The sequence below is a fragment of the Carassius auratus genome, chromosome 42 (genome assembly GCF_003368295.1).
Source record: "Carassius auratus strain Wakin chromosome 42, ASM336829v1, whole genome shotgun sequence".
Lineage (NCBI taxonomy): Eukaryota > Metazoa > Chordata > Actinopteri > Cypriniformes > Cyprinidae > Carassius > Carassius auratus.
Genome location: NC_039284.1, coordinates 4,201,026 through 4,227,405, shown reverse-complemented (window position 1 = coordinate 4,227,405; position 26,380 = coordinate 4,201,026). Strand labels below are relative to the sequence as shown.

At 42.9% G+C, this 26,380-nt stretch overlaps 1 protein-coding gene across 2 annotated transcripts in view; it reads left to right on the top strand.

Annotated features, from left to right (window-relative positions):
- kif6 (kinesin family member 6) overlaps positions 1-26,380 on the top strand; it is a 304,965-nt gene that overhangs the window by 243,025 nt on the left and 35,560 nt on the right. For both annotated transcript variants that reach the window (XM_026229369.1, XM_026229368.1), the window contains exons 16-20: positions 12,793-12,843; positions 13,589-13,670; positions 13,845-13,980; positions 23,302-23,369; positions 24,070-24,185. In XM_026229369.1, the coding sequence (XP_026085154.1) occupies positions 12,793-12,843; positions 13,589-13,670; positions 13,845-13,980; positions 23,302-23,369; positions 24,070-24,185 (453 nt within the window). The remainder of the gene's footprint in view (positions 1-12,792; positions 12,844-13,588; positions 13,671-13,844; positions 13,981-23,301; positions 23,370-24,069; positions 24,186-26,380) is intronic.

The window sequence follows — 26,380 nt, the reverse complement described above, 5'->3', positions numbered from 1 at the left end:
AGGCCCCTGATCACTGGCCTGCAATCCGACACTATCCAGCCTCTTGTCACGCGGGCCGAGGCCTGGCAGGCTATCCCCGGAGTGTCCAAGTGGGTGTTGGGGATAATAAAACACAGCTACTCACTGCATTTCGCCTGAAGACCCCCGCGTTTTCGCGGGGTGATTCCCACCTTGGTAGAGCCGGACGATGCTCAGGTCCTCCGCACCGAAGTGATGATGCTGTTAAGGAAGGGAGCCATAGAGGTAGTTCCTCCCTCAGAAAGTGGATTGGGGTTCTACAGCCATTATTTCCTTGTCCCCAAGAAAGATGGCGGTCTCAGACCCATCTTAGACCTCAGGCACCTGAACCTCTCCCTCGTGAAACGGAAGTTCAGGATGTTGACATTGAAGCAGATCCTCACACAGATTTGCCCCGAGGACTGGTTCTTCTCACTGGACCTGAAAGATGCTTACTTTCACATCCAGATAGCCCCCCATCACAGACGATTCTTGAGATTCGCGTCCGAGGGTGTGGCTTACCAATATACAGTCCTTCCCTTTGGGCTGTCTCTAGCTCCCCGCACTTTCACGAAGTGCATGAACGAGGCGCTTTCCCCTCTGAGACGGATGGGAATCCGCATTCTGAACTATCTCGACGACACGAACCGAGCTAGACCACAACAGATCCGTGCTCCTGAGCCACTTAGAGTGCCTAGGACTCACTCACTGCTCCCCAGCCAACGTATTATGTTCCTGGGAGCAGTTTTCGACTCAGTCAATATGAGGGCGGTCATATCACCAGAGTGCGCTCTCGTACTTCAGCAGCTCACGGCCTCTGTCAGGAACAAAGCCTGTTTCCCTCTGAAGTTCTTTCAGAGGATGCTAGGGCTGATGGCTTCCGCCTCCCCAGTTTTACAGCTCAGCCTCCTACGAATGCGGCCCCTGCAATACTGGCTGAAACTCCGGGTCCCACCTCATGCTTGACGGCACGGCCGCTTTCGCATCAGGGTCAACCAGGCCTGTCTAGCAGCCCTGGAGCCTTGGATGAACCCTGTTTGGTTCAGTCGTGGAGTACCCCTACAGGCAGTTTCCAAAAGGATTGTGCTCTCAACAGATGTGTCCAACCTGGGTTGGGGTGCTCTGTGCGAGGGCAAACCAGCCTTCGGCTCGTTGTCGCACGAGGAAAGCCATCTCCATATCAACTGCCTCGAGATGCTGGCAGTGGAACGAGCCCTTCAATCCTTTAGGCGATCCTGGAAGGGCACCAAATCCTAGTCCAGTCGGACAGCATGACAGTGGTGTCCTACATAAATCACCAAGGCGGCCTTTCGTCCAGCCGCCTCTGCGCACTGGCAAAGCGACTCTTGGAATGGGCATTACCCAGGTTGCGATCGCTCAAGGCGACACACATACCTGGCAAGACAAATCTGGGAGCAGACATGCTTTCACGGAGTAATGTCCCCTCGGACGAGTGGATGCTCCATCCCCAGACGGTTCTCAAAATCTGGGAGATTTTCAGGAAGGCAGAGGTTGACCTCTTCACCTCAGAAAGCAACTTTTATCGCCCAACTAATTTTTCAAAGGAAACAGATGCGCTGGCCCACAACTGGCCCAGCCTCCTTCTTTATGCTTTTCCCCCGATCGCTCTGATCCCTCATTTCATCAGACGAGTCAGGGAAGATTGGCACAGAGTCCTCCTAGTGGCCCCACTCTGGAGGAGCCAAGTTTGGTCCTCGGAGCTTTTCAGCCTTTCCATGAAAGCCCCATGGCCGATCCCCCTGAGGCGGGACCTCCTCTCTCAGGCGAACAGGACAATCTGGCATCCACAGCCAGAACTCTGGGCTCTGCATGTATGGTTCCTCGATGGGAGCCTCTGAGCCTTCCCGGGGACGTGATACACACCATTGCTCAGGCAAGAGCCCCGTCTACAAGACGCCTCTATGCCCAGAAATGGTCAGTCTTTGTTGACTGGTGCTTAGCACAAAACAAAGACCCTGTTGAGTGTGACGTATCTCCGATACTGTCATTTCTCCAAGAGTGTCTAGAAAAGGGTCTCACCCCTTCCACGCTCAAGGTTTACGTAGCAGCCATGACAGCATTTCATGCTCCTATTGCTGGCCAATCAGTGGGTCGAAACAGCCTCATTGTGCATTTCTTGAGAGGTGCTAGGCGGTTGAAGCCCCCACGTCCTCTCACCATTCCCACTTGGGACCTTCACACGGTCCTTGGAGCACTCAAAGGACCTCCCTTTGAATCGCTGCGGTCAGCTGACCTTCGGCCCCTAATGCTCAAAACTGCTCTGCTACTTGCTCTAGCATCGGTCAAGCGTGTTGGCGATTTGCAGGCCCTCTCGGTGAGCTCTGCATGCCTTGAGTTTGGGCCCAATCACTATAAGGTCATTTTAAAACCCAAGCATGGCTACGTACCTAAAGTGCTCTCGACGCCATTCAGAGCACAGGTAATTTCCCTCTCAGCTCTGCCTCCGTTGTCAGGTGAGCGGGAGCTGCATTTACTCTGCCCAGTGAGGGCTTTGAGGATATACATTGAGCAGTCACAGCCGTTCAGGCAATCTGACCAGCTTTTTGTCTGCTTTGGTGGCCGCACCAAGGGGTCTTCGGTCTCAAAGCAACGCCTCTCGCGTTGGATAGTTGAAGCTATCTCTCTATGTTACTCCACTATGGGCCTTGAGTAACCCATAGGAGTAAGAGCCCACTCTACTAGAGGGATGGCCTCTTCATGGGCCTGGTCTAGTGGTGTCTCTATCAAGGGCATCTGTGAGGTGGCCGGCTGGTCCTCGCCGTCCACTTTTGTCAGATTCTATAACTTGGATATCCCGACCTTGCATGCTCGGGTTCTTTCGGTTTGATACGACGTCCTCTAGCAGACTCCGTCATCATACCACCACCAGGGAGCTAGCTCCCTCTTAGCAGAGTAGCGTCAAGGGTTCGATGGCTCCGGCCCTCTCACTTATCCTCTGGACCCCAGGGTGTTCAAGATAAGTCTTGTCGTTCCCTACCGTGGCACGGCGCGGTTGAATCCGTTCCCCATACGCAGTATGAGTGAAGTATCGAAAGGGAACATACTCGGTTACGAACGTAACCTCGGTTCCCTGAGATACGGAACGAGTACTGCGTTATATGCCGTGCCACGAGGCTGCGGGTTCAGTGTTGTCGATTCAGTCGTATGACCTGATTTCCTCTGGCGATTGCCTGCTTATATAGCCATTCGCCCCGACCATTCTGGCGGGCTTTGGCGCGCTGCATCGCCAGAGGCTCGCGCAGCTACGCAGCGCTGTCATTGGTTTAAAAAAGTTTACAGATTAACCCCTTAACTGTCACTCACATTTTTGAAAATTGTCTTTGTAGTGCAAGATCCAAACTTAAATTTTTATAATTCATGAATGAAAATATTTTGTAACATGACATTGATGTACCATTTACATGGAAATGCAATGTCTGATTTTAAAATGGGTTTTAAAGGATGAATTTTGAGATTTTATGTTTTCAAGTGATATATAACTTCTGATGATTTCTAAAATGTGATAGAGAAAAAGGCAACAAAGAAGTCTTCTTTTTTAAACAAAGGTCAAACCTCCAGTTATAATTTAGATTTTTGAGGGTGCACTCTTGTCATAAATTAATCGATTACTTTTATGTTGTAAATTGTGTTTTATGTTTTATGTTCTGCAGAACAGGAACCTGCTGGAAACCAGTTTTTAAACTGAGTCAGGCCCGTTTAAACTGTATCTCAATGTTACTTTTTAACCTTTCCTGTATAATAAATGAATGAATGAATGAATTTTCCTACATAATTTTTAGCAAAAAACACTGGCAAAATATATATTTGGGAGTCTTAGACCTTTCCAACAAAATATTGTTTGTCAAGATTAGATTATATTTAATTGTAATATGGTGAAGTAAATGTAGGCGTCCCACAGGGTGGACGGGTGACAGTTAACAGGTTAAACCAATGGCAGTGCAGTTGCACTGCATTATTGAAAAAAGGCTTCAGTATCGAGGAAAAAAGGAGCTTTTCCCATACGCAGTACTCGTTCCGTATCTCAGGGAACCGAAGTTACGTTCGTAATCGAGTACGATTTGATTAACACATGATAAAACTGCAGATAGTCCCAATTTATATGGGAAACATCTAATGCACCAAAAAAAAACAAAAAACAATACTATATACATTTAGACTACATTTGAGTACATTTTACCATTCTTTTGTAAGAGTTAGCTTTCCTGTCCTGTTTCCCAGCGGGATCATAAAGTTTTACGACCTGGTCAGGAGTGGGGTTACAACCCATGGTTCTATTTGAGAACATTAAAATTAGGAGACACATTTCCAATTTATAAGTCAGCAACTTTAACCATTTACACAGGATTAACCATTTTTATGCAATACACAAACATTCAAAATACATATTAATAAAATGACGAAGATAAAGAACCTTAAAGTTTTGTTTGTGTGTGTGTGCTTATGTGTGTGTGTTCAGGAATGTGGGTGGGGGTTTCGTGTCTCCTTTGAGGCTCGCACGGGTATCGTAAATAATTTAAATCCAGCCAGGCCAGCGCCAGGCCAGGCATTTAGTGTAAAAAGGTTTCATTTGTATGCCTGAATTTAACCCATGAATCGATGACCTGCATATCCGTTACAAGGTTATGTTTGACACTTCAAGTTCTCTCATCACAGCGGACAGAGGAACTCCAAACTGTTGTAAAATCTGATCCCACATGCCAAAGATTTGTTAACATGATAATGCATGGCTGGCCGAAACTCCTTCAAAGAGCTCTCACATGACGTCCGCCCATTCTTTTCCATGAGAGAGGAATTTGTTGTTGATGATGGACTGATTTTTCGAGGACAGAGACTACTGATACCACCATGGCTACAAAGTTACTACGTGACTCATCTACATCAAGGCCATCCAGGTCTGGTGGCCACAAAATGCAGGGTAAAAGAAACTGGCCCATAATGCATGATGATATCGAGAGAGCAATCTCTCATTATGCTCCTTAGACCCCATCAATCACATGAACCGATGCAACCACACAATGTTCCTGATCTTCCTTGGATGTTCACTGCGGCAGACATATTTGAATGGCATGGAAAAATGCATTTGGTTCTAGTGGACTCATTCTCTGGTTGGTTCAAGCTTGACCACCTACCTGAAATGAAAAGTGTCACTGTAATTGCAAAACTTAAGAGAGACACTTTGCCGTCCATGGAATTCCTCAGACGCTCATGACAGACAATACACGGCAGTTTGTATGTAGTGAATTTTCTGGTTTTGCATGTGCATGGGACTTTGAGCACATTCGGAGTAGCCCATATTACCCAAAATCCAAAGGGCTTGCAGAACGTGCAGTGCGTTCCGCCAAGCATCTGCTAGAGAAATGCCATAGAGAGCACAGTGAAATTCAGGCTGCTTTACTCCACCTGCGTAACCTTTCACGCGCTGACCTGCCATCACCTGCCCAACTGCTCCTCTCTAGACAGACGAGAACATTTCTTCCTGAGCTGTAAGACAGACTGATGCCCTCTGTATGCAGCAACGTCCAGGCAGCTCTTACCAGGAGGAGAAAGGAAAGCAAAGCAAACTATGACCGCAATGCCCATACCCTTCCACCCCTACAACAGGGTCAGACAGTAAGGATGCAGACGGTTCGCGGTTTCGACAAACTGGCAGTTGTACAGGACCATGCTGCTCAACCTAATAGCTATGTGGTGACCTCTCAGGGCAGACAATAAGTAAGAAATCGACGTCTGCTCCTCGGTGTTCAAGAGCCTGCGCCCACTGATTGTTTAGAAGATGATTACAGGCCACTTCCACCAGTGTCACCTCTTACAAACCTCTTGTCATCTACAGTATTACCATCTCAGAGCAAAGCACCTGCCACTGGTGTTGTCGCTGAAACTGCCCAACCTGTAGTGACTCGTTCAGGGAGAGTTAGCCATTCTAACCCACGTTATCAGGACTATGTAACTGGCTAAATATGCCCGTCACAGTTATTACAGTTTATTCATATTGTTTATTCATATTGTAGTGGGCTGAAGAATCACATGACAGGTTGCAGTGAAAATTGAAGCCCCGGAGGGTGTAATTATTGACAGACAGATATAACCGTGAAGGTGCCAAAGGTGTCAGGTGCTCGTCCTCGGTGCCGCGTGATCCTGTTCGCCGGTCGGATGAGTGCAAGGGGATTCGGTGTCCGGTGCTCGGGTGGCAGGCTGGTCGGTCAGCAGCTTTTTGGAGGGATCCTCTCTCACTTGTGTATTCTCGGGTGCAGCTTTTGTAGTCCTCTCCTCATCTGCTTCAGTTGGGACCGATCAGCCCGCAGTGATTGTGTGCAAGTGTCCTTCGTTGCCAGGGCGACGCTGATAGGTGCCCCCCCCCAAGCATCGTCCTGGTCGGGAGAGGCGGTAGAGTCCATCCGCATTGGCATTGGCGGTTCCAGCTCAATGTCGCACATCAAAGTGGAAGTCCTGGAGCGCCAGGAACCACTGTGTCACCCGGGCATTGGTATCTTTAGCCCATGCGATCCATTGTAAAGGGGCATGATCGGAGACAAGGGTGAATTTCCGTCCCAGTAGATAGTATTTCAGCTCCAGGACTGCCCACTTGACGGTCAGCGCCTCCTTCTCTACAGCCGTGTACTGTTGTTCCATTGTGGACAGCTTTCGGCTGATGTAGACCACCGGGTGTTCCTCACCGTCTTGTACTTGGGATAGTACGGCTCCCAACCCGGTGTCGGATGTGTCCGTCTGCAATAAGAAGGGACAGTTAAAGTTGGGAGCACGCAATACTGGCTCAGACGTGAGCACCGCTTTTATCCTTTTGAACGCTTCTTCTTCCTGGGTTCCCCACCTCACCTTCTCCGGCTGTTCCTTCTTAGTGAGGTCTGTCAGGGCTGTCGCTAGGGAGGAGAAGTTACGTATAAAGCATCTGTAGTAACCAGCCAACCCCAAAAAGGCCCATACCTGTTTCTTGGAGGTGGGCCGAGAGAATGGCTGCCACTTTCCCTCCTGCGGACGGATCAGGCCCGGCCCACCCTGAAACCAAGGTATTTTGCTTCAGGTAGGGCAAGGTGGCATTTCTTGTGGTTGGCAGTGAGCCCCGCCCGCTGCAGTTCGTGAAGCACCCTCCGGAGCTGCTCCAGATGGTCCTCCCAGGTCTCCGAGTGGATGACGACATCATCAATGTAGGCTGCTGCATAAGCCTGATGGGGTCTCAGCACTATGTCCATCATCCATTGGAAGGTAGCCGGAGCTCCGTGCAGCCCGAAGGGGAGAACCCGGTACTGCCAGTGGCCACTGGGGGTGGAGAAAGTGGTCTTCAGTTTGGTGGATTCCGTTAACGGCACCTGCCAGTAGCCTTTGGTGAGGTTGAGCGTGGATATGAACCGGGCTCTCCCCAGCCGCTCCAGCAGCTTGTCGACACGTGGCATCGGATATCCATCGAACTCGGAGACCTCGTTTAGGCGGTGGAAGTCGTTACAGAACCGGAGGGTGCTGTCCGGCTTTGGGACCATGACTATGAGACTGGACCAGGGACTGCGGGAGGGCTCAATGATCCCTAGCTTCAGCATCTCCCATACCTCCCCTTCGACTGCGTGTCGCCGGGCCTCCGGGATTCGGTAGGGCCACTGTCGCACAATGGTCCCTGGAGATGTGCGTACATCATGCTGAAGTATGCAGGTCCCCGGGCGGACTTTGGCAGCGGCCATACTAAATCCATTCCTATTCGGGGCGGCAGTGGCTCAGGGGTTCATGTTGGTTGTCTACAAACCGGAAGGTTGGTGGTTCAATCCCCGGCTCCACCTGACCAAGTGTCGAGGTGTCCTTGAGCAAGACACCTAACCCCAGCTGCTCCCAACGAGCTGGATGGCGCCTTGAATGGCTGACACCGCAGTCGGTGTATGAATGGGTTTGTGAATGGGTGAATGTGAGGCAACTTGTAAAGCGCTTTGGATGGCCATGTGGTCTGTTGAAAGTGCTATATAAATGCAGTCCATTTACCATTTACCTATTCGCTCAAAGGGCACCTCGATGATGGGCAGTGGAATTAGCGGAGCTGGGGGAGGGGTATGTGGCGACGTCCGTTGGCAGTCCGTACAAGCCTGACAAAATCGCTTGATCTCCGCCTCCATGCCGGGCCAATGGAACCTGTCTCGGATTCGTTGAGTAGTGTTCTGCACCCCTAGGTGGCCAGCCATAGGATGGGAATGGGCGAGCTCGATGATCGTCTGTGTCCTCGTATGTGGGACTACCAGCAGTTTCACCTCCTCCCCTCTCTGCTGTGCAACACAGTACAGCAGGCCATTCTGGACAACAAAGTGTGGGGTTGGGTGTGGTGGTGGTTGGACCTCTTTCCCCTCTACCACCCTTACTTGCTTCCAGCAGTTCTTCAGCCGATCATTCCCGAGCTGCTCCTCACCATCTCGGGCGCTGTCCGATGCCAGGAGGGCAGGGCGCCGTCGGACACCTCGGCTGAGTTTCTTCCTCTTCTGGCGGTTCCTGGCAGGGCTGGGTAACTTGGGTGAGCAGTTTTTCAAAGCCTGGCCAGTCTCTCCCCAGCAGTATGGGTACGGGCAAGTCCTTGACCACGCCCACTTCCAGTGGCCAGGTGCCTGTCCTCGTGGAGATGGTCACCTGTCGGGTAGGTACGTTCTGGGTGTCACCATGGACGCATGTGATGGATAGGCGGGCTTTGGTTCCCATTTGTGGAGGAAACATGGAGGACTGGACCAGGCTTACCGCGCTAGCAGAGTCCAACGGAGCTGTATACGGACGGCCATTGATGAAAACCTCGGTCTGGGGTGCCTCACCAGCCTCTCGAGTGGCAATGGACTCAAACATGCCCAAATTATGTTCCACGTCGTCGTGGATGGCCATTTTCGGCAGAAGCTGGGTGGCTTGAGTGCGGGGGTCCGGCAGCGGCGACTTCGTGCTCCGTCTCTTGATTCTACCATTGATTCCTCCCGCACCCTCGGCAATCAAGCATGGTGGAGCATCAGACACCAGGTCCAGCACTCGTGTGTATGCCCAAGGTCAGTCCTTGTGCTGGGCTAGGTGACTGTGTGTAGTGATTTCCCACACATGTATTGTTCCATGGTAAAGCTTCCTTCATGGTAAGCCTGTGTCTTTCCCTAGCAGAGATTTCTCTGATCCTTTTCCTATTTGACGCAAATAAATGCACAGACACTATATAAACTGAACAGAGATGACATCACTGAATTCAATGATGATCTGCCTTTAACTGTCATTTTGCATTATTGACACACTGTTTTCCTAATTAATGTTGTTCAGTTGCTTAGACGCAATCCTTTTTGTTTAAAGTGCTATATAAATAAAGGTGACTTGACTTGACATGGTGGATTATCCTGCTGGAAGTTGCCATCAGAAGATGGGTACTCTGGAGTCATAAAGGGATAGACATGGTCAGCAACAAATACTCAGGTATGCTCTGGTGTTTAAGCAATGCTGAAAGTGTGCCAAGAAAACATCCCCCACACCATTAGACCACCAGAAGCAGCCTGAATCACTGAGATGAGGCAGGATGGATCCATGCTTTCATGTTCTTTATGCCAAATTCTGACCATACCATCTGAATGTCGCACCAGAAAACCGAGACTCATTAGACCAGGCAAGCTTTGTCCAATCTTCTATTGTCTAATTTTGGTGAGTCTGTGCAAATTGTAGCCTCCGTTTCCTGTTCATAGCTGACAGGAGCGGCACCTGGTGTGTTCTTCTGCTGCTCTAAGCCCATCTGTTTCAGGGTTCGACGTGTTGTGCGTTCATAGATGGTATTCTGCATACCTTGGTTGTAACGAGTAGTTATTTCAGTTACTGTTGCCTTTCTTTCATCTCTAACCAGTCTGCCTATTCTCCTTTGTCCTGTGACATCAGCAAGGTATTTTCATCCACACAACCTCTCCTATAGCAGAGAATGTGTGGGATTGTTTATCAGGGGATCTATAGTGCTGATGCGATACTTTAGCTGACGGCTGCATAGTAATAATTTTATCTATAATAGTATCGATTTTGAAAGTAAAGCAGCCCTATTTTTTTCATATTTTCTGTTACAACATCAAGTTCTTCTGAGCTATTTGATAAGCTGAGGAATTGAGACAAATAAGGAAGATTATTTACAATGCAGTGTTTTGTCATAAAAGTGATGGTCATAGAAGTTGTCATGAATTTGGTTCTGGGGGGAACCAAATAGAGAGATTATCTTCTCTCTATTAATAATAAGTCAGTGGAGTGCTCCAGACAGACAGTATATATAATGGGACAATCACTGAAGTTTTAGCAAAGAATTAGGCTGAAACCATGAACTGATGAACTGCCAAGCCCCAAAAGTGAGTCGTTTTTGTAGTTAAAGTCAATTTTACAGAGGAATCATCATTAACATTGGTTCAGGCAAAGTTGTGATAGAATAGTAAAGACTTTAATTCAGAAATTCAAGATGGGCAGTCATTCTCAAAATAGAGGCATAAAAGCTGCCAATTGACATTTATGACACACAGGGTAAGTTACAAGTATCAATTGAAAAAGGGAAAAAACAGATTTAAAAAAGTGAAGTGACATGTTGCCAAGCATGGTGACCCATATTCAGAATTTGTGCTTGCATTTAATCCTTTCAAGTGCACATACACAGAAGTGAACAGACACACACACCCACACCATGAACACACACCTGGAGCAGTGGGCAGCCATATTGCTGCAGTTTGGTGCCTTGCTCAAGGGTCTCACCTCAGTCATTGTATTTGAGAGTGGAAGAAAGTGCTGTTTTTTAATTGCCACCACCAACAATTCCTGCCCCACCTGAGACTAAAATCCACAACCTTCAAAGAACACAGGAAATGGAAGAACTTAAGAACGGATACAAACAAGGTACAAGTGTTCATTGTTTAACCCAACTTCAATCCAAAGCTATCAAAAACAACAAAAAAGCTCACGTTAAACAAACAAGAAACTAATCTAGCACAAAGGCTAAATTCCCTGCAAAACTACCCAGGAAATGGAGAGGTCCTTACTGGGTAATAAAACAGCTGGATCTACTTAATTGCTGTGTGGTACTGGAGACTACTGGGGAAGATGTCTGCAAAACCCATGTGTGCAATATGCCCATCATAGAAAGTTCAGAAGAACAGGACAATTCATAACATTATAAACATTATAAATCTCTTTATCAAGACTTTTGTGCTAAATAAAAACTGTAATATTTTGTATGGTATGGTGTATATGGGGGAAGTTTTGGCTTAGTGGTTAAAGAGTTTGACTCCTAACCCTAAGGTTGTGGGTTCAAGTCTTGAGCCGGCAATACCATAACTGAGGTGCCCTTCAGCTAGGCACTGAACCCCCAACAGCTCCCCGGATGCTGTAGCATAAATAGCTGCCCACTGCTGGTTTAGTTAACTGCATTCTCAGTCTGGATAATAGCAGGTGGACATGGAGGAAACATGCAGAAAGATCACCACTTTTATAACCACCAAGGGGCTATTTAAATTCAAGTCTATGCAGTAGGGGCTCAGAAATGCCACTGCCAGCTTCCAGCATTTGATGGAGAGAGTTCTGGCTGACTTGTGGTGGAAAATCTGTTTTCTCTACATCAACGATATCATCATCTACTCAAAGACATTAGAGCAGCACATTCAACATGTCAACACTGTTTTCCATGAACTTACTCAAGCAAACCAGATACTGAATATAAAGAAACGCAAATTCTTCAAAAAACAGCTCAAGTTCCTCTGTCATATAGTCTCTGCTGGCAAGTTCACACAGACCTGAGTGATGTAGGACTGGGAACCATCCTCGCTAAACACTCTGGGGAAGCAGAGAAGGTGGTAGTATATGCTTCACGGTCCTTAACAGGGGGAGAAAGGAACTATAGTACACCCAAAAAAGAATGTCTGGCTGTTTGGTCTGTTGAAAAGTGGAGGTATTACTTGGAGGGAAGGCCATTTGACGTCTTCGTGGGCCATGCTGCACTCACCTGGGCATTCGGATGTCCCAAGCCTCCTCACGCCTAAACCACTGGATCTTCTGTTTACAACAATTCAACAGCCTCTACATGGGACCTGATGCTTTATCCAAGGTGTATGAGCCACCTACTACTATTGTTGCCATGTCTCTCCATATCTTTTCCCCACTTGTCTACCTTACCACACTCTCTGGAAGGAATTGCTAAAGCTCAAAGTTTGAGTACCATCACTCAATCTGCAGTTTGGGATCAAACCTCACTCAGTTAAAGAACAGCCTATCACCTTTGAAGACCACCAAGGGGTGTGGTACCACAAAGTTCCCTTAAAAAATGTGAGTGGGGGGGGGGGGGGGGTGTCCCAAAATATCTAGTGTCCGGTATGTGATCAGAAGCTTACATCATGCTATCCACCCCAGTCAACTGAACTGTAAAAACAACGATTGCTGCCTATGTTGGAAAACAACATTAAACCTGTGACCAGTGGCTTTTTATATATATAAAAACAAAAAATTTAAAACCAATTTTAAAACCAATTAATACACTTTAGCTCACAACATGTGAGGTTCTTGTTGTCTGTTGTTTCTCCCACATCTTTCAACTTACGAGTTCATTGTATAGCACATTAGTCAACTGTTGTTTTAATTGCACTTTATAAAGCATGATGAATTGGCTTGAAAAAACATGTTCGCTTGAATAAATTGAGACTGCTGCAGTTTGATCCTGCAGTTTGATCCATGCCATGAAGAGCAGTTGTGAAAAATTTAAATATTGAATGTAACCCTTGAATTTTCGCCTTTTACATCTCAGCTCTTTTTCCTCACTTCCAGATGAGCTGAAGACAAATCTGAAAATTAGACGAAAGCAAATGGCAGCCCAAGGTTAGTGACTTTCAAAATAATTAAAACCTTCAAATAACCATTAACCATAAATTTTTACATTCCCTTTTCTAACCATATTCTCATCTTACTCATTCAAAGATGGGTCAGTGTGTGCAATGGGTCTGGCAGCATCTGCTTTTTGATCATGTCAAGATAGAAATTTAAACATGGACCATTTAACATGCTTCAGTGAATTTTGACCAGTAGAGTGGTATACTGTACATGTTCAGATATTATATATGATGTACTAAAAAGAAAAAAAGAAATTAAGAAATTAATACATTATTATTTTTCTTTTTTCTTTTAGTGTAATTATTTAGCTCCAGTCAATTCACTGTTGATTCATTCTAATAATTGTGAGCTTTATCAATTATGACACAAATTCAGCATTAAAATTCTACTGGAGACAGTAGTGTTGATATTCAAATTGAGTCAGCTAAGTTTCAGTTCAGGTCAGCTATAAAGCAGATTTGAAGAAGAGAATAGTGTTATTCTATAATCTCAATTCAGGTTAGTTCTCATCCGATAGTGTCAGTGCCATCAAACTGGTGGTATTACTAAATAGGGACGGGGTGGTTCGATGAAAAAAGACTAATTTCCATTTAGAATTTCAGAATTTCTAAATGTTGTGGCTAAAGGAAAAATTGTACAGCTTTTTGTTAATTACAGTTGATAACAGTTCTGGAAAAAGTCACATTACATTGCACCAGTTTCTTACTGTATCTCTTTGTTCTGTTCTTTTAAGGCTTAGCAGGACACCTAACAGCATCAGAGTCAGACTCAGTTGAAGAGAGAATTCTCAACCAGATAGAGGACGAAAAGAAAAAGTGTGTCTCATTTTATTACTTGAATATCTGTAATTCACTACTCTAACCTTCTTTGATCTTATAATTTGCAAATCTAAAATAGTATTATGCTTTCTGGAGCATATGCTTTTAAGTATGCTTTCTTACCTTTTTGTATGGAATATGAATTGTATACATTCTTTTTTCCCTTTATAGTTACAAGATCAAATCTGGATGTTTAAAAGGGTTGAAGACAGAGATTGAACATCTACAGCTGTTGCATGAAAAGTTGAAAGTGAAACTCCAAATGGACTTTGAGAATTGGTGGACCCAGGAGGGCGCTAGACTAAAGGTTTTATTGTTCACAATATGTAGCAGCATGCTATGATTCTTACTAGTGTAATTAAATATTAGTGTAGATTAGTGTAAACACAAGCCACTGTGAATACACTTTTAGTTCGCTTCAACCTTTTCATATTTTATGAATTATTATTTTAGGTTCAAGTGGGGTGTGTAAGGAATTGTAAGCAAGCAGAGCACAGCTGTTTCTGAAGCACGCAGTACCAAAACTAAGCTTAGAATCTATTCAAAAGAGAATTGCAATGCATTCTAAAAATCTCAGAAGCAATCCATGAATCGATTTATCATCCCATCCCAACTAGACAAGAAAATGACAATGATTCAAACAGACAACACCTGGAAACCCGGAGTGAAATCTATATCCATATTTTTACTATATCCATATACCTAAAGTGTGAATCAGCCCACCAGTTCACACGTCTGACAAGAATGGGAGTTGAAACAAAGCAACTTCTTAGTTTGGAGTGAGCTGCATCAGCAGCATTGGACCAAACTTGCAGAAAAGGAAGAGCGGTTGAGTTTGGCTGCCAGAGAATCAGAAATATATTTATCCATTACCTCCCTTTCCGGAGCAGAAAGTGGTTAAAATCTGCTCTTAGGCAGAGATGTACCTGGCAATACATCTATAGCACAGTTGTAGGGACAATGTGGAGGAAGAAAAGCAGCTTGAGATGTACTAAACATTTCCTTCAGGATGAGGTACTCACAGGGCATGTTAAACAGGTCCTCCTATTCATCGTATAACACAGAAAAAGACACAGAGGAACATGCAGACAACATACAAGAGGCATATTTCTTGCTCCAGAAAAAAATAAAAATAGTATTCTGATTTCAATTAATATGAGGGTTATTGAGTGTGAGCCTGGGATACTCAGGACAACCAGAGCCAGAGGAAAGTCAGTTAGCGGGAAGTGAATATCTTCCAGAGGTAATGAGACTCACTGGCCTGGTGGCATAAGTGATAGCTGACAGAGTAAATTCCAAAAAATTACCCTCCACTCCAAAGTCCGAGTTCAAGTGTAGCCGCACTGAGTTGTACATAATAATTATATAGGGAATTTGAATAATTAATCAGGAATATGATTAATATATATATATCTCATATGACAGTTACATTAAAATTATTGAAGATGAAAAATAGCTCAATTCAATAACAGCATAAATCAATAACTCATTACAAGGCACTGTAATTTACTCATTAATATGTCAATATTCCATTCTTCATGTCAATTATAGTGATATCTCTTACTGTAATTTACCGCAAATCAAACAGTGGTTTGTCCAGCAAACGGCCGTAAGATTAACTTATCAATTTTCAATGAGATTTTGTAACCAAAAGTAAAAGCTTGTAGCCTTGGCATCAGACGGTGCACAACCCACAATGTTGTTCTGTGCATGCAGCATGTCCTGTGTATCATGCAGTGGTCTGGGGCGTTTGTTGGCAGTGACTGTAGACTGGTTGCTAGGGTGGATGGAGGGGTCTGAGAAGTGGTAAAGCAAAGTCATTATGGAGGTTAGCCCGCATGTCCACTATGTTGGTCTGTGTAGACAACGGAGCCAGCGTAAGCATTTCTGAGATAGGCAGTTTAGCTAGTAAAGTTCTTATGCTGTGTGTAATCACTTCAACCTTGAATGTGGGTGGGTGGGTTGGGAGTGACCACAGCCTGTTGTTTAGGGCACCACTTTTGGCAAGGGTGTCAGTTTGATCTTTTAAAGGGGGGAGTGAAATGCTCATTTTCACTCAATCTCCTGTTAATCTTGAGTACCTATAGAGCAGTACTGCATCCTTCATATCTCCAAAAAGTCTTTAGTTTTATAATATTTATAAGAGAAAAATAGTCGGTGCCGATTTTTTTTCTGAAAAACACGAGCCGCTGGGGCGTGATGTGTGAGCGGAGCTAAAGAATCACAAGCGCGAGTAGGCTTTTGCGTTGAAAGCGTTTGGAAGTTGTGACATTACCCTGAGAAAAAAACCCTTTTTCGTTGGGACTGCATTATCCTTAAGAAACAACGATATGCAAATCCGGCGTCAAACTGGGCCTTGTTTGTAAAACAAGCATCTTCGAAATGCAGGGAACAAACAAAAACACTTGCACAACTCTGTCGATGCTCTTTAAAAATAAACTCCACTGGTCCCTTGATGTTTTTTGGTAATCTGTACAGGGTTGTCTTGCCCTCGCAACCATAAACACACTTCTTTTGTGATATTTCACTCTCGCTCTGGTCAGTTAATGTCTCGTCTCTGCTCTGCTATACGGGAGCGCGCGCTCTTCTGGGAGAAGTACCCTTAGGACCCATATAAGGAAATTCGGCTCCATCTAACGTCATACAGACCCATACTCGAAAAAACTTTCCGAAACTTGTGACAAACCGGAAGGAGTATTTTTGTTCTTGTAAGCTGGCTGGTGATTTCTTGAGCCGTGAGCTTACACCACATTTTTCTGCTCTGGGTTCTTGGCTGTAAGGGTTGGAGTGGCGGGCCGTGGCAGGGCTCAGCTCTCTGCAGAGTAAGCTCGTTGATTTTAGCTTGGGCCGCTTGCAAGTGTGTTTTGCAGGCCCAGGTTTTAGAGTCTCTTTCTTTCAGTTCAGTCTCTGCTCTTTTTAGGAGAGCGTCATCTTGCTGGAGTTTTTGTTGATTTCTTTTCTGGCTTCTCTCTCCAGCTGTTCTCTTTGATCTGTGTCAAGAAAGCTTAAGAGTTGCTGCTTGCTGTTCAAGGTCGATGTTGCTCCGTTCACTGAGCCATGCTGGGGCGACGAGATTGTGAACTAAGCTTCCGAGGATCCTGGCGAGTTCTTTGTAGTAATCGCTTTGGGTTGGATCGTGTGCCATCAGTTCATCTAGCTCGGTGTCTAGTTGTTCAGTGCTGCAGGTTACTGGCGTCCTTGGGCAGGAAGGGGGTCTCACTGCTTTCAACCATGTCGAGACTGCTGGACTGGATGACTGGAACATCCTGGCTTTACTGTCGGTGAAAGAAGCACAGCACACACACAAAAAGACCAATGCAAGTTCGTTCTAAGGTTAACAAGCTATATTCATATGGGCTGTGCCGTTTATGAGAATTTGGGGGCTAACTGATGCAAACAGTCAGACAGTTCAGTAGCCAATTAACTTGGGTCAACGAAGGACCTGAAATGGAGATTTGACAGGCAGTAGCCTAGCGGGTCGCGTGATGACACCGGCTGCTGGTTGTCCCTCTACTATTTAGCTTCTTTGGTGGCTTTCACGGGTTACTGTCTCTGTGTGAAATGAAAGAAACAAATCAAACAGAACAGAGAATAGAAAAAGATCAAAGTGAAACGCAACACTTGAAATTAGATAAAAACAATAGTAACACAAGGTCTTAGTGAGAATAAGGAGGCCTAAGCCTACTGCTAGATTTTAAGATAGGGCCAACAGGTGAGTGTGCTATCCGGGTAATATGGTGTGGCTTGAAGAAGCAAATGGGTCAAACACTTAAAATATATCCGGGGGAATATCTAATATTCTGTGGTTTATAATAAGTGGATGGGTTTTATCACATTTGGTTCACCTGGTTGAATTGAAGCCATTCAGGTGGAAACCAGTGTCTTGGTCAACCTCTCTGATGCTCCTCAAACACTCAACCGCAGTGTCCCCGACCCTCCGTTACTCTGGCGTTGTGCCCTCTCAAACAGCTTGTGACTTTTAACACAACCTTTGGAGTACCAAATTGCTGATGTCTCCACTGCGTGCCGCAACGGACAGAGACAAGAGGAACCGAGTTTCACTCACGGCCAATGTCGGTAACACTGGTCGGGCAGCCTTGCTCACTGGAAACCTGAGATGACTGTCCAATCACCAAGGGAGTTCTACAATCAAATACACAAAGGCTGAACAAAGGAAACTTAAAGTTAATTAAGGTTTGGTTTGTTTAAAATCAATTGAGTAAATATGTATGTAGAAAGGAAAGGTAACAGCTTTACCTAATAATGATAAAACAACAAACAAAACATTATGATAATGATGGTAATTATCAAAATAACCTAAGCCAAAAGAGAGAAGAATCTAAATAACAAAAGACAGGAATGAAACACGGGAGAAGAAGTAGCTGGTTTTCACCACAAGGGGGTGTACTCCCTCTCTGTGCTTAACCTGGTGAGCAGAAAACTTAATTAAAAATTAAAAACTGGTTTAAATCAAAATTTAAAATAAGCATGTAACAAGAATTAAAAGGAAAATCTGAATAATATCTTATAGTAACCAATGATAACAGTAAGGTATCATTAATAATTATGAAATTAATCAAAAAGGGTAGACATATGCAATTCAAAACAGAATGAATGAATTCAGTGGGTGACCTGAAACATCTAGATTTCCACTATTAAACAAGTACATTTTAATTCAAATCATGTTTGAACCAAACTCAAAGTAAATGTAAACAGTCCGAGGAAGGGAAAAAAAAATGTCTCCCTGAAATAATATTCGCACGTGCAAAGCTGTAAATGCAAATAATTATTGAGAATTATTGAGAATTAGACCTCTAATTCAATAAATCACAGGGGAAATAGAGATTAGCCATTAGAACGCATTATCTGAAACGGCCCCGAGATGGCGTATTTGCACTCATGCAAGCTGACATCAGAAGGCAGGGCGTAATTTTGAACTTCTAAACAAAAGACCCCCTCTGGTGTTTAGTAAGCGGAATTACAGCCATTTTCAATATGACTTCTAACTTTTAACATTAGACTTTTAACATTATACTGCAGTTTACTTTCATTAAAATAACAGTGACTATAAGTTACTATAGTCTATAAGAAACTGTTAAGTTTCTATAAATACCTAACGTGCTGACTGATCAGCTTTTTGCCTCAGTCAGTTAGGGGTGAGTTCGCGTCTTGCGACTTATCTCACAAGTACATAATTTCATAGCACGCGTGCAGAAATTATTAATAACCATATACACAGATTGAACTGGATTGCTCACAAAACGAAGTTTGAAATGCCCGCGTTCCTCCGCCAAATAATATGTAGCCGCACTGGATTGTACATAATAATTAACTCAAATGATATATAGGGAATTTGAATAATCAATCAGGAATATGATTAATATATATATATATATATATATATCTCATATGAGAGTTACATTAAAATTATTGAAGATGAAAAATAGCTCAATTGTATATATCAATAACTCATTACAGGGCACTGTAATTTACTCATTAATATGTCAATATTCCATTCTTCATATCAATTATAGTGATATCTCTTACTGTAATTTACCGCAAATCAAAAGTGGTTTGTCCAGCAAACGGCCGTAAGATTAACTTATCAATTTTCAATAAAGTTATCACTTCTTATAGTTCAAGGAAAAATATTCTCTGGCCATGAAAACATTATCCTATCATTATGAGATTTCGTTACTAAAAGTAAAAGCTTGTAGCTAAAGATCAGATATTTCATTGACTCGTGATGTGAGCTTAGACAGAGGCAATCATGAATATATATTGGTTTTTAATAATTGAACTAATAATACATCAAACTACAAATCACACAGAGTAAATACGCGTACGACAATACAGACAGTAAACTTTGTACAAGACATAATGGAATCCAAATGAGGGAGAGAGAGAGAGAGAGGGGGAATGAATGAGAGAGAGGTGAGAGAGAGAGTGTGATCACAGAATAAGCTCAGTTATGCAAACTCACAGACAGTAACCCTTGAAAGACAACAACGAATCAAATCATAGACCAACTTTAAGCAGCATTTAAATCTCCATAGAGAATGATACTTGTATGTGTCTCTTCGTGAGTCGCCAGACCGGCGTGTGTTGGAGCAGCGTGAGCGTGGTCTTTGTGGCTAGGCGTGTTCTCTCGTGTCTTCCGGGGCTGCTGCGGAATCGTGCGTTATATGAAAGGTCCAACAAAGCAATGTTTCAGAATTCGTCTTCCTCGTGTGGAGAGGCGAATAGGTGAATAAACTCAGTAAGGAAAAGGAACAAAAACAATGGAGTTGAAAGCTCCCGAAAGAGCCATGAGAACGGCTGTTCTCATTATAGGAGAGTGGACCAAGGCCGCGAAGAAGGACGAGCGGGGTCAGAGCGCAAGAGAAGAAGCAAGAAGAGCGAGGAACTTCCTGGGTCAGTCTTTATGGCTCGGCTGGTTCACACCTCTGTTTGCGTGAACAACCAATGAACGTCCGCGATCTGAAGCGGGAAAAAGTTCCTTTGTCTCTGGGGAAACACCCACTCTAATAAGTTCTGGCTTATGAGATTTCAGCAGTGATATTCTAGCAAGTTCGTAATTCCAGATTAATACATTTTACACACCTTTCATATAGGTGGATAGTTGGGTCAAAACATGACAATTCCAAAGACACCAAAAATTACACAACGTTACATTCATATGCAGAATTACACACATTTAAAGATTAACACACTATAAAATTGTAGATACTCCAATTTTTGATTATGGAAAACATCTAATGCACCAAAAAGCAATACTTAAAATACATTAGAATACATTGAGAAAAGGTACCAGTTTAGAATACATTGAGAGAAGGTGCCAGTGGGCTGGCTTTTTGCTGTCCTGTTTCCCAGTGGGATCATAAAGTTTTATGAGCTGGTCAGGGGTAGGGTTACAACTCATGATTCTATTTGAGAACATAAAAAATTAGGACAAACATTTCCAATTTACAAGTCAGCAAATTATAATCCTCGCATAACAAGGATTAACCATTTTATGCAATGCACAAACATATTCAAAATACATATTATTAAGGACTTACATAAAGAGCTTAAAGAAAAGTTTGTGTGTGTGTTTAGGAATGCCCTTACGAAAATTAACCATGGTTTTACTACAAATAAAACCAAAAAACCATGGTTACTATAGTTAAACCATGGTAACCACAAAACAACCATGGTTTTGCTATATTAACCATAGTTTAACCATGGTATTTGTAGTAAATCTGTGGTTATACAAATGGTAGTCAACACAGCAAAAAACCATGGGTTACTACAGTTTTACTATAATAAAACCATGGTTATTTTTCGTACGGGTGTGGGTGTTTCGTTTCTCCTTTGAGGAGAGTCCTCACGTGACTCTGGAATTTCTTGTCATAAATAATTTAAATCCAGCCAGGCTGGCGCCAGGCCAGGAATTTAGTTTTCATTTTATATGCCTGAATTCAAAATCTACAAGCTTTGGGTTTGCACTGTTTTAGATTCAACGAACCGTGATTCATTAGTTCAGAACCAATGAATCGATGACATGCATATCCGTTACACAAGTCTTTACAGACATGATGAGTTATGGCACTAGAAGTCTGACTGGAGGGAGAGTAACTAGAGAGGAGGGAGGTGATACCACCTGCCAGTAACCTCTTTTATCTACTGATGGCCTTTGGCCTTTACTGGGCACTGAGCAGCAATGTGTCCCACTTCCGCACAATATAAACATAATCCATGAGCCCTGCATCTCTCCTTTTCCTCCTGAGAAAGAAAAGCTCTGTCCACCTGCATGGGCTCTGGATCAAAAAAGAGACACAGATCATATCGATGGAAGTGTCCGAAGAGTGGTTATCCATTTCAGGAACTAGGATCTGCAAGGGGCGTTGGTCTCCATGCTGCAACTGAGCATCCACTCGGATTGCTAGATCAATCAAACCATCCAAAGTTGTGGGTAATTCCATCGTGAAGATCTTGTTCTTGTCCAACCTGTGCAGTAACATGTCCCACTGCATCTCAACGTTCCAGCTGCACAATGCAAACATGGTTTATGAGGACACTTATTGTTGCTTAACATTGTGCTAGAACAGCTGCCTTTATTTGATTGTCTTTCTTCATGTTTTTCATATCACTTTGTACACTTAAATTGAATTAATGGATAAAACATATGCTGTGTTACACAATTGAAGCTCACCAGAATAAGCAGCTGGAAGTGGCAGACAGGGTTCACTGTAGTGAGCGGTGCAATCTTCAGGTAAAACAACAGGTGGGGAGTTGGGCACTGTGAGCTGTTGGGCAGCCTCAGTTTTAAATGCTGGAGCTGGGTGGTCAATTCCACATAACCTAAGCTACCAAGGCTAGAGTGGCATGATCAGTAGCCAAGATTTGCAGCAGTAACCATTACATATACTCTCGGAGTCGCTGGGGCTTGTAAAATGCCATGTACCAACTATACAACTGTGTTGTAATTCGTGGACCAGGATCTGAATACTCTCCAATTCAGGTCATACAGCCTTCTCTAGCAGCCAAAATGTTCTGCTTAACTGCAGAAGAAAGATTAAAGTCAACTAGAGAGCCCTGTTAATGGTGCTAAACCCAAAGTTTTGACTCTAATTGGAATGTCCCAAGGAGGTGCCTCCAGGAGTAAGAGAACCAGACTGGAGGGATGGCCACTGCAGTTCCACTAATAGAAGACTCTGTCTTTCTGTACCCTCAACAGGGTCATAGATTTAGTCTGATTGGTGGGAAGTAGTGTTGTCAATAGACCCGGTACTTTTGTACCAAGTCGGTAATAAAAAAAAAATATGTTACAATACCCAGTTTTTACTGTAGTAAAGTACTGGTGGTACTGAGTACCTGGTCAACCTGGTTCTTGATGCACTGTCCAAAAGGTTTGTAGATGTGCTCTCTCTTCATAAAAGTTGTGGTGACATCAAAAAGAGGAAACACACCAAACTAATAAAAACATTTTAAAGACAGGCACCAAGATCAATTGAAAGAGTTCAAGCAGATAAGTTTCTCATTGGATTTTTGTTGATTATGAAGATGTCTGTCTTTATTTTGGATAAAGCTTTAATAACACAAAATACTTTGTATCACTGCCACACAAAGCTAATAACATTACAATTTTGTTGCAGATTTATAAATATTACTAAATCTACTCATAGACAAGTATTTTCTTAAATGAACACTCTGCTGGATGCTATGACCAAGTAAATCTGCTCAGCTTATCAACAGGCCAGCCATTTGTGCTTGGCCCCATAACTGTATGCTTGCCATAATACTTTTTCCTTCTTATTTTTCTGCTCTAAATTTTACAAATGTTCATGATGTTAATGTCCAATAGTCCATATTTAGCAGTTTAGTGCATTATTATACTTTAGTTTTGAAAAAGAAAAAAAAAAAAAATTTCAAGACTTACATGTCTGCCATACACCAGCTGCAACTATGTGGTGCTATAAAATTCAAAACTCAAAATTGTATGCATTGTTTTGTTTCATATATTGATTTACTTTAAATAAATTTAGTTTACTATATCTTATGAGAAACTAGAATTGTTATATTGCCATAAAGTATATAATTCTTCATTGTATGATATGATTCGAATCATTGTATCATTCTTCATCAGTGTCACAGTGCAGAGAACACTGGAAGCAGTCAAAGTCATGTCAGCCCTCTCAGCTGCATTTTAACCAGGTGACAATATTATATATTTATGTGTGTGTTTTTGTGTGTTCTTGAATATCTGGTTTATGAGCTTATGAGGACACAAATGTGTATTCGTGTTTGCGCCATAATACATGGGTAAAACAATACAAACATGGTTTATGAAGACACTTCTTGTTGCTTAACATTGTGCTAGAACAGCTGCCTTTATTCTTCCGACTGCTTGATTGTCTTTCTTCATGTTTTTCATATCACTTTGTACACTTTAATTTAATTAATGGATAAAACATATGCTGTGTTACATATGTTGATTCAATATAATTGAAAATTGTTGAAAGTGTTTGTATTTATATGAAGTTTATATGAACATCATATATAATTTTCACCAGCAAATAATTTGTAGATTTTTATGGTAGTGCACATAATGGTAATGTAAATCTTCTAACTTTAAATAAATTGGGTCATTTTGTGTCAATAGACATCTGCTTGTTTATTTTACACCCAACAGCAGTAGGGGGCCTTGGGTCTTTTGATCATTTTTAGAGGGCGTTATGCCTCTAAAGTTTGTTGTGTTTACTTCTTAAGAAAAACATGCTTGCACAATTTTAAAATAATTAACCTCAGCACCCATCATCAAAAGCAAAACATCATTCTGGAGCGAGGTGCAATCATGTATCCAATCCTAACTATACCTGAAACATAATGTCTTGGTTTATTTATTGTGTTTTAGAGCCTTGCCCCCAGCTGAATGCTCATTTTCCTCTATTCCTTTAACTGGAGATAAACAGACTGATGATGATATAGAGGCCTTCATCAGAGACAGACATAACCTGCTCAACGGCACAGGTATTATTTACATACGCACACACACACACACGTTCACGTCTGGTTTACTATGCTTGTGGGGACTTTCCATAGGCATAATGTTTTTTACAGTATACTGTACAAACCATATATTCTATCGTCAAACACCAACCCATTACAGAAAACATTTTTAAAAAGCATTTTTACATTCTCAAAAAATTTAAATAAAAAAATTAATAATAATAATAATAATAATTCTATATGAATTAAAAGCTTGTTTCCCCATGGTTTAGGTTAAAGTAATACACTTTGGGTTTAATAAGTAAACAACTGTCCAAAATGTAAATAGAATGGATTTAAACATCTGAAAAATTCAGTTGAATCATTTGGAAGGGTATTAACAAGAAAAACTGGTTAGCCACAAAAAAAAAAAAAAAAAAAACATATATATGTTTTTTTTTTTGTTTTTTTTTCCTACGGATATGTTTACATATAACATATAGTTTAGTTAAAGTATACTGCTGCTAATGACCTAAGTGCTTTTGCTGTTCATGGTGTAAGTTGAATTAAAAGGGCACGTTGGACAAATAATTTTAACCACAAAATGTTAAACCAAAAATACTATAGAATTTCTACCCTCAACAGCAAACTCCTATCAGTCTGTCCCACATCACTTGTCCTGTGTTGGGTAATAGAAATAGCTGTATCCCTAAAAGAGTTACAGGTGTAATACCAGGGGCAGTTTTTCTGTATGGCAGAAGCCCAGTCAGGTGTGCCATGGAAAATTATCTAAACTTCTTATCTCTATTATACTTCTTTGTTGTTATTATTTTAAGTCAGTGCTACTGGTCTTCCTTATGTCTGTTTGGGGTTTTTATAAATATATTTATAAAAATGAAAAGCATTTAAAAGAGCTTGTGAAAAGATCTTTGCTTATTTGCAGTGTAAGTATAAGTAAATAACTGTGATGTTTGAAAAAGTGCAGCATTTCGTTTATTCAAACACTATTGTCTATGAAGGTTAATGTTTTTGTCTGTTTGAAGAGAGAATAGGAGTCTTAGCTTTTGACATCTAGTTGTAGCCATATACTTTTGTACGTTTTAAATATCCTGTGCACCATTTCATGATATTTTAGTCAAGTTTATTAAGTGACAAGAAAAACTATAGCACCCATAAGTTATAACCTGTAAGTTGATGAAAGCCATTCTAATGAGAGACAGAACACATATCTCCGTCATTCACAGATCAAAAACCAACTCCATCTAATGTTAAGTGCAAGTGTCTGATAAAGCCACTCTGACTAGTGGGAACCTTGGGCCCATAGAGGGGCCGAGCCTCAGGATAACCTGTGAGTTACCTGTGAGTTTACCCAAACTCTAGGCACGAATCGTCATAGAATTTAAGATTGGAGGGAGACAGCCTTAGCTCCAACCCGTGCTACAAAAAGGAAAGCACAACTCTGATCGAGGAATTTCATTGTGAGTCTTCTCGACGAGAAGAAAACCACCCCATGAACAGGTTCCACTTCAAAGCGTGAGTGTGTCTCATACACGGTGCTCTCTCCAAAGGGATCGTGTCCACTACCTCTTCAGGTAGGTCACCTAGAAACTGCATCCCGTCCAGGGACCAAACATACGTTTCCAATGGTCTGGACACAGGTGCCACAGGGTGCTCTGTCTTCTGATTCAGAAGATCCTTCTTCAGAGGAGTCCACCAGGGAGGGGCTGTCGCGAGGAGCATTAGTTAGAGGAACCAAGTCTGAGTGGGCCAATATTGCGCTGCAAGCAAGACCTGCTCCTCAACCTCCCTGATGTTGCACAGCATCTGTGTGAGAAGGCTCATTGGGGGAAACGCATACTTGTGCGGGTAAGCTGATGTGACAGTGGGTCTGTGCCGACTTTTCCCCCGGTCGTGGAGTAGAACAACTGGCAGTGAGAGGTCTCCAAAAATGCAAACAAGTCTATCTGAGTGGCTTAGAAACGTCTCCAAATCTGATGTTGGAGTTGCCAATCTCCTGGGAGTAGGCATGGGACGATTACCGGTTTCAAGGTATACCGCAATTTGAAAATATCAAGGTTTCAAAACCACTAATATTTTCCATTATACCGTTCCGTATGAGCTGTTTTCCAGGTCTCCTCAAAGTTTGAAAGAATTCCTCAGGCTGTGTGCAGTGTAGAGAGTAACACTGGCCCCTACTCCTCCTGTTGGTGTGAGCGAGCGGTCAGTCATGTGTGTTT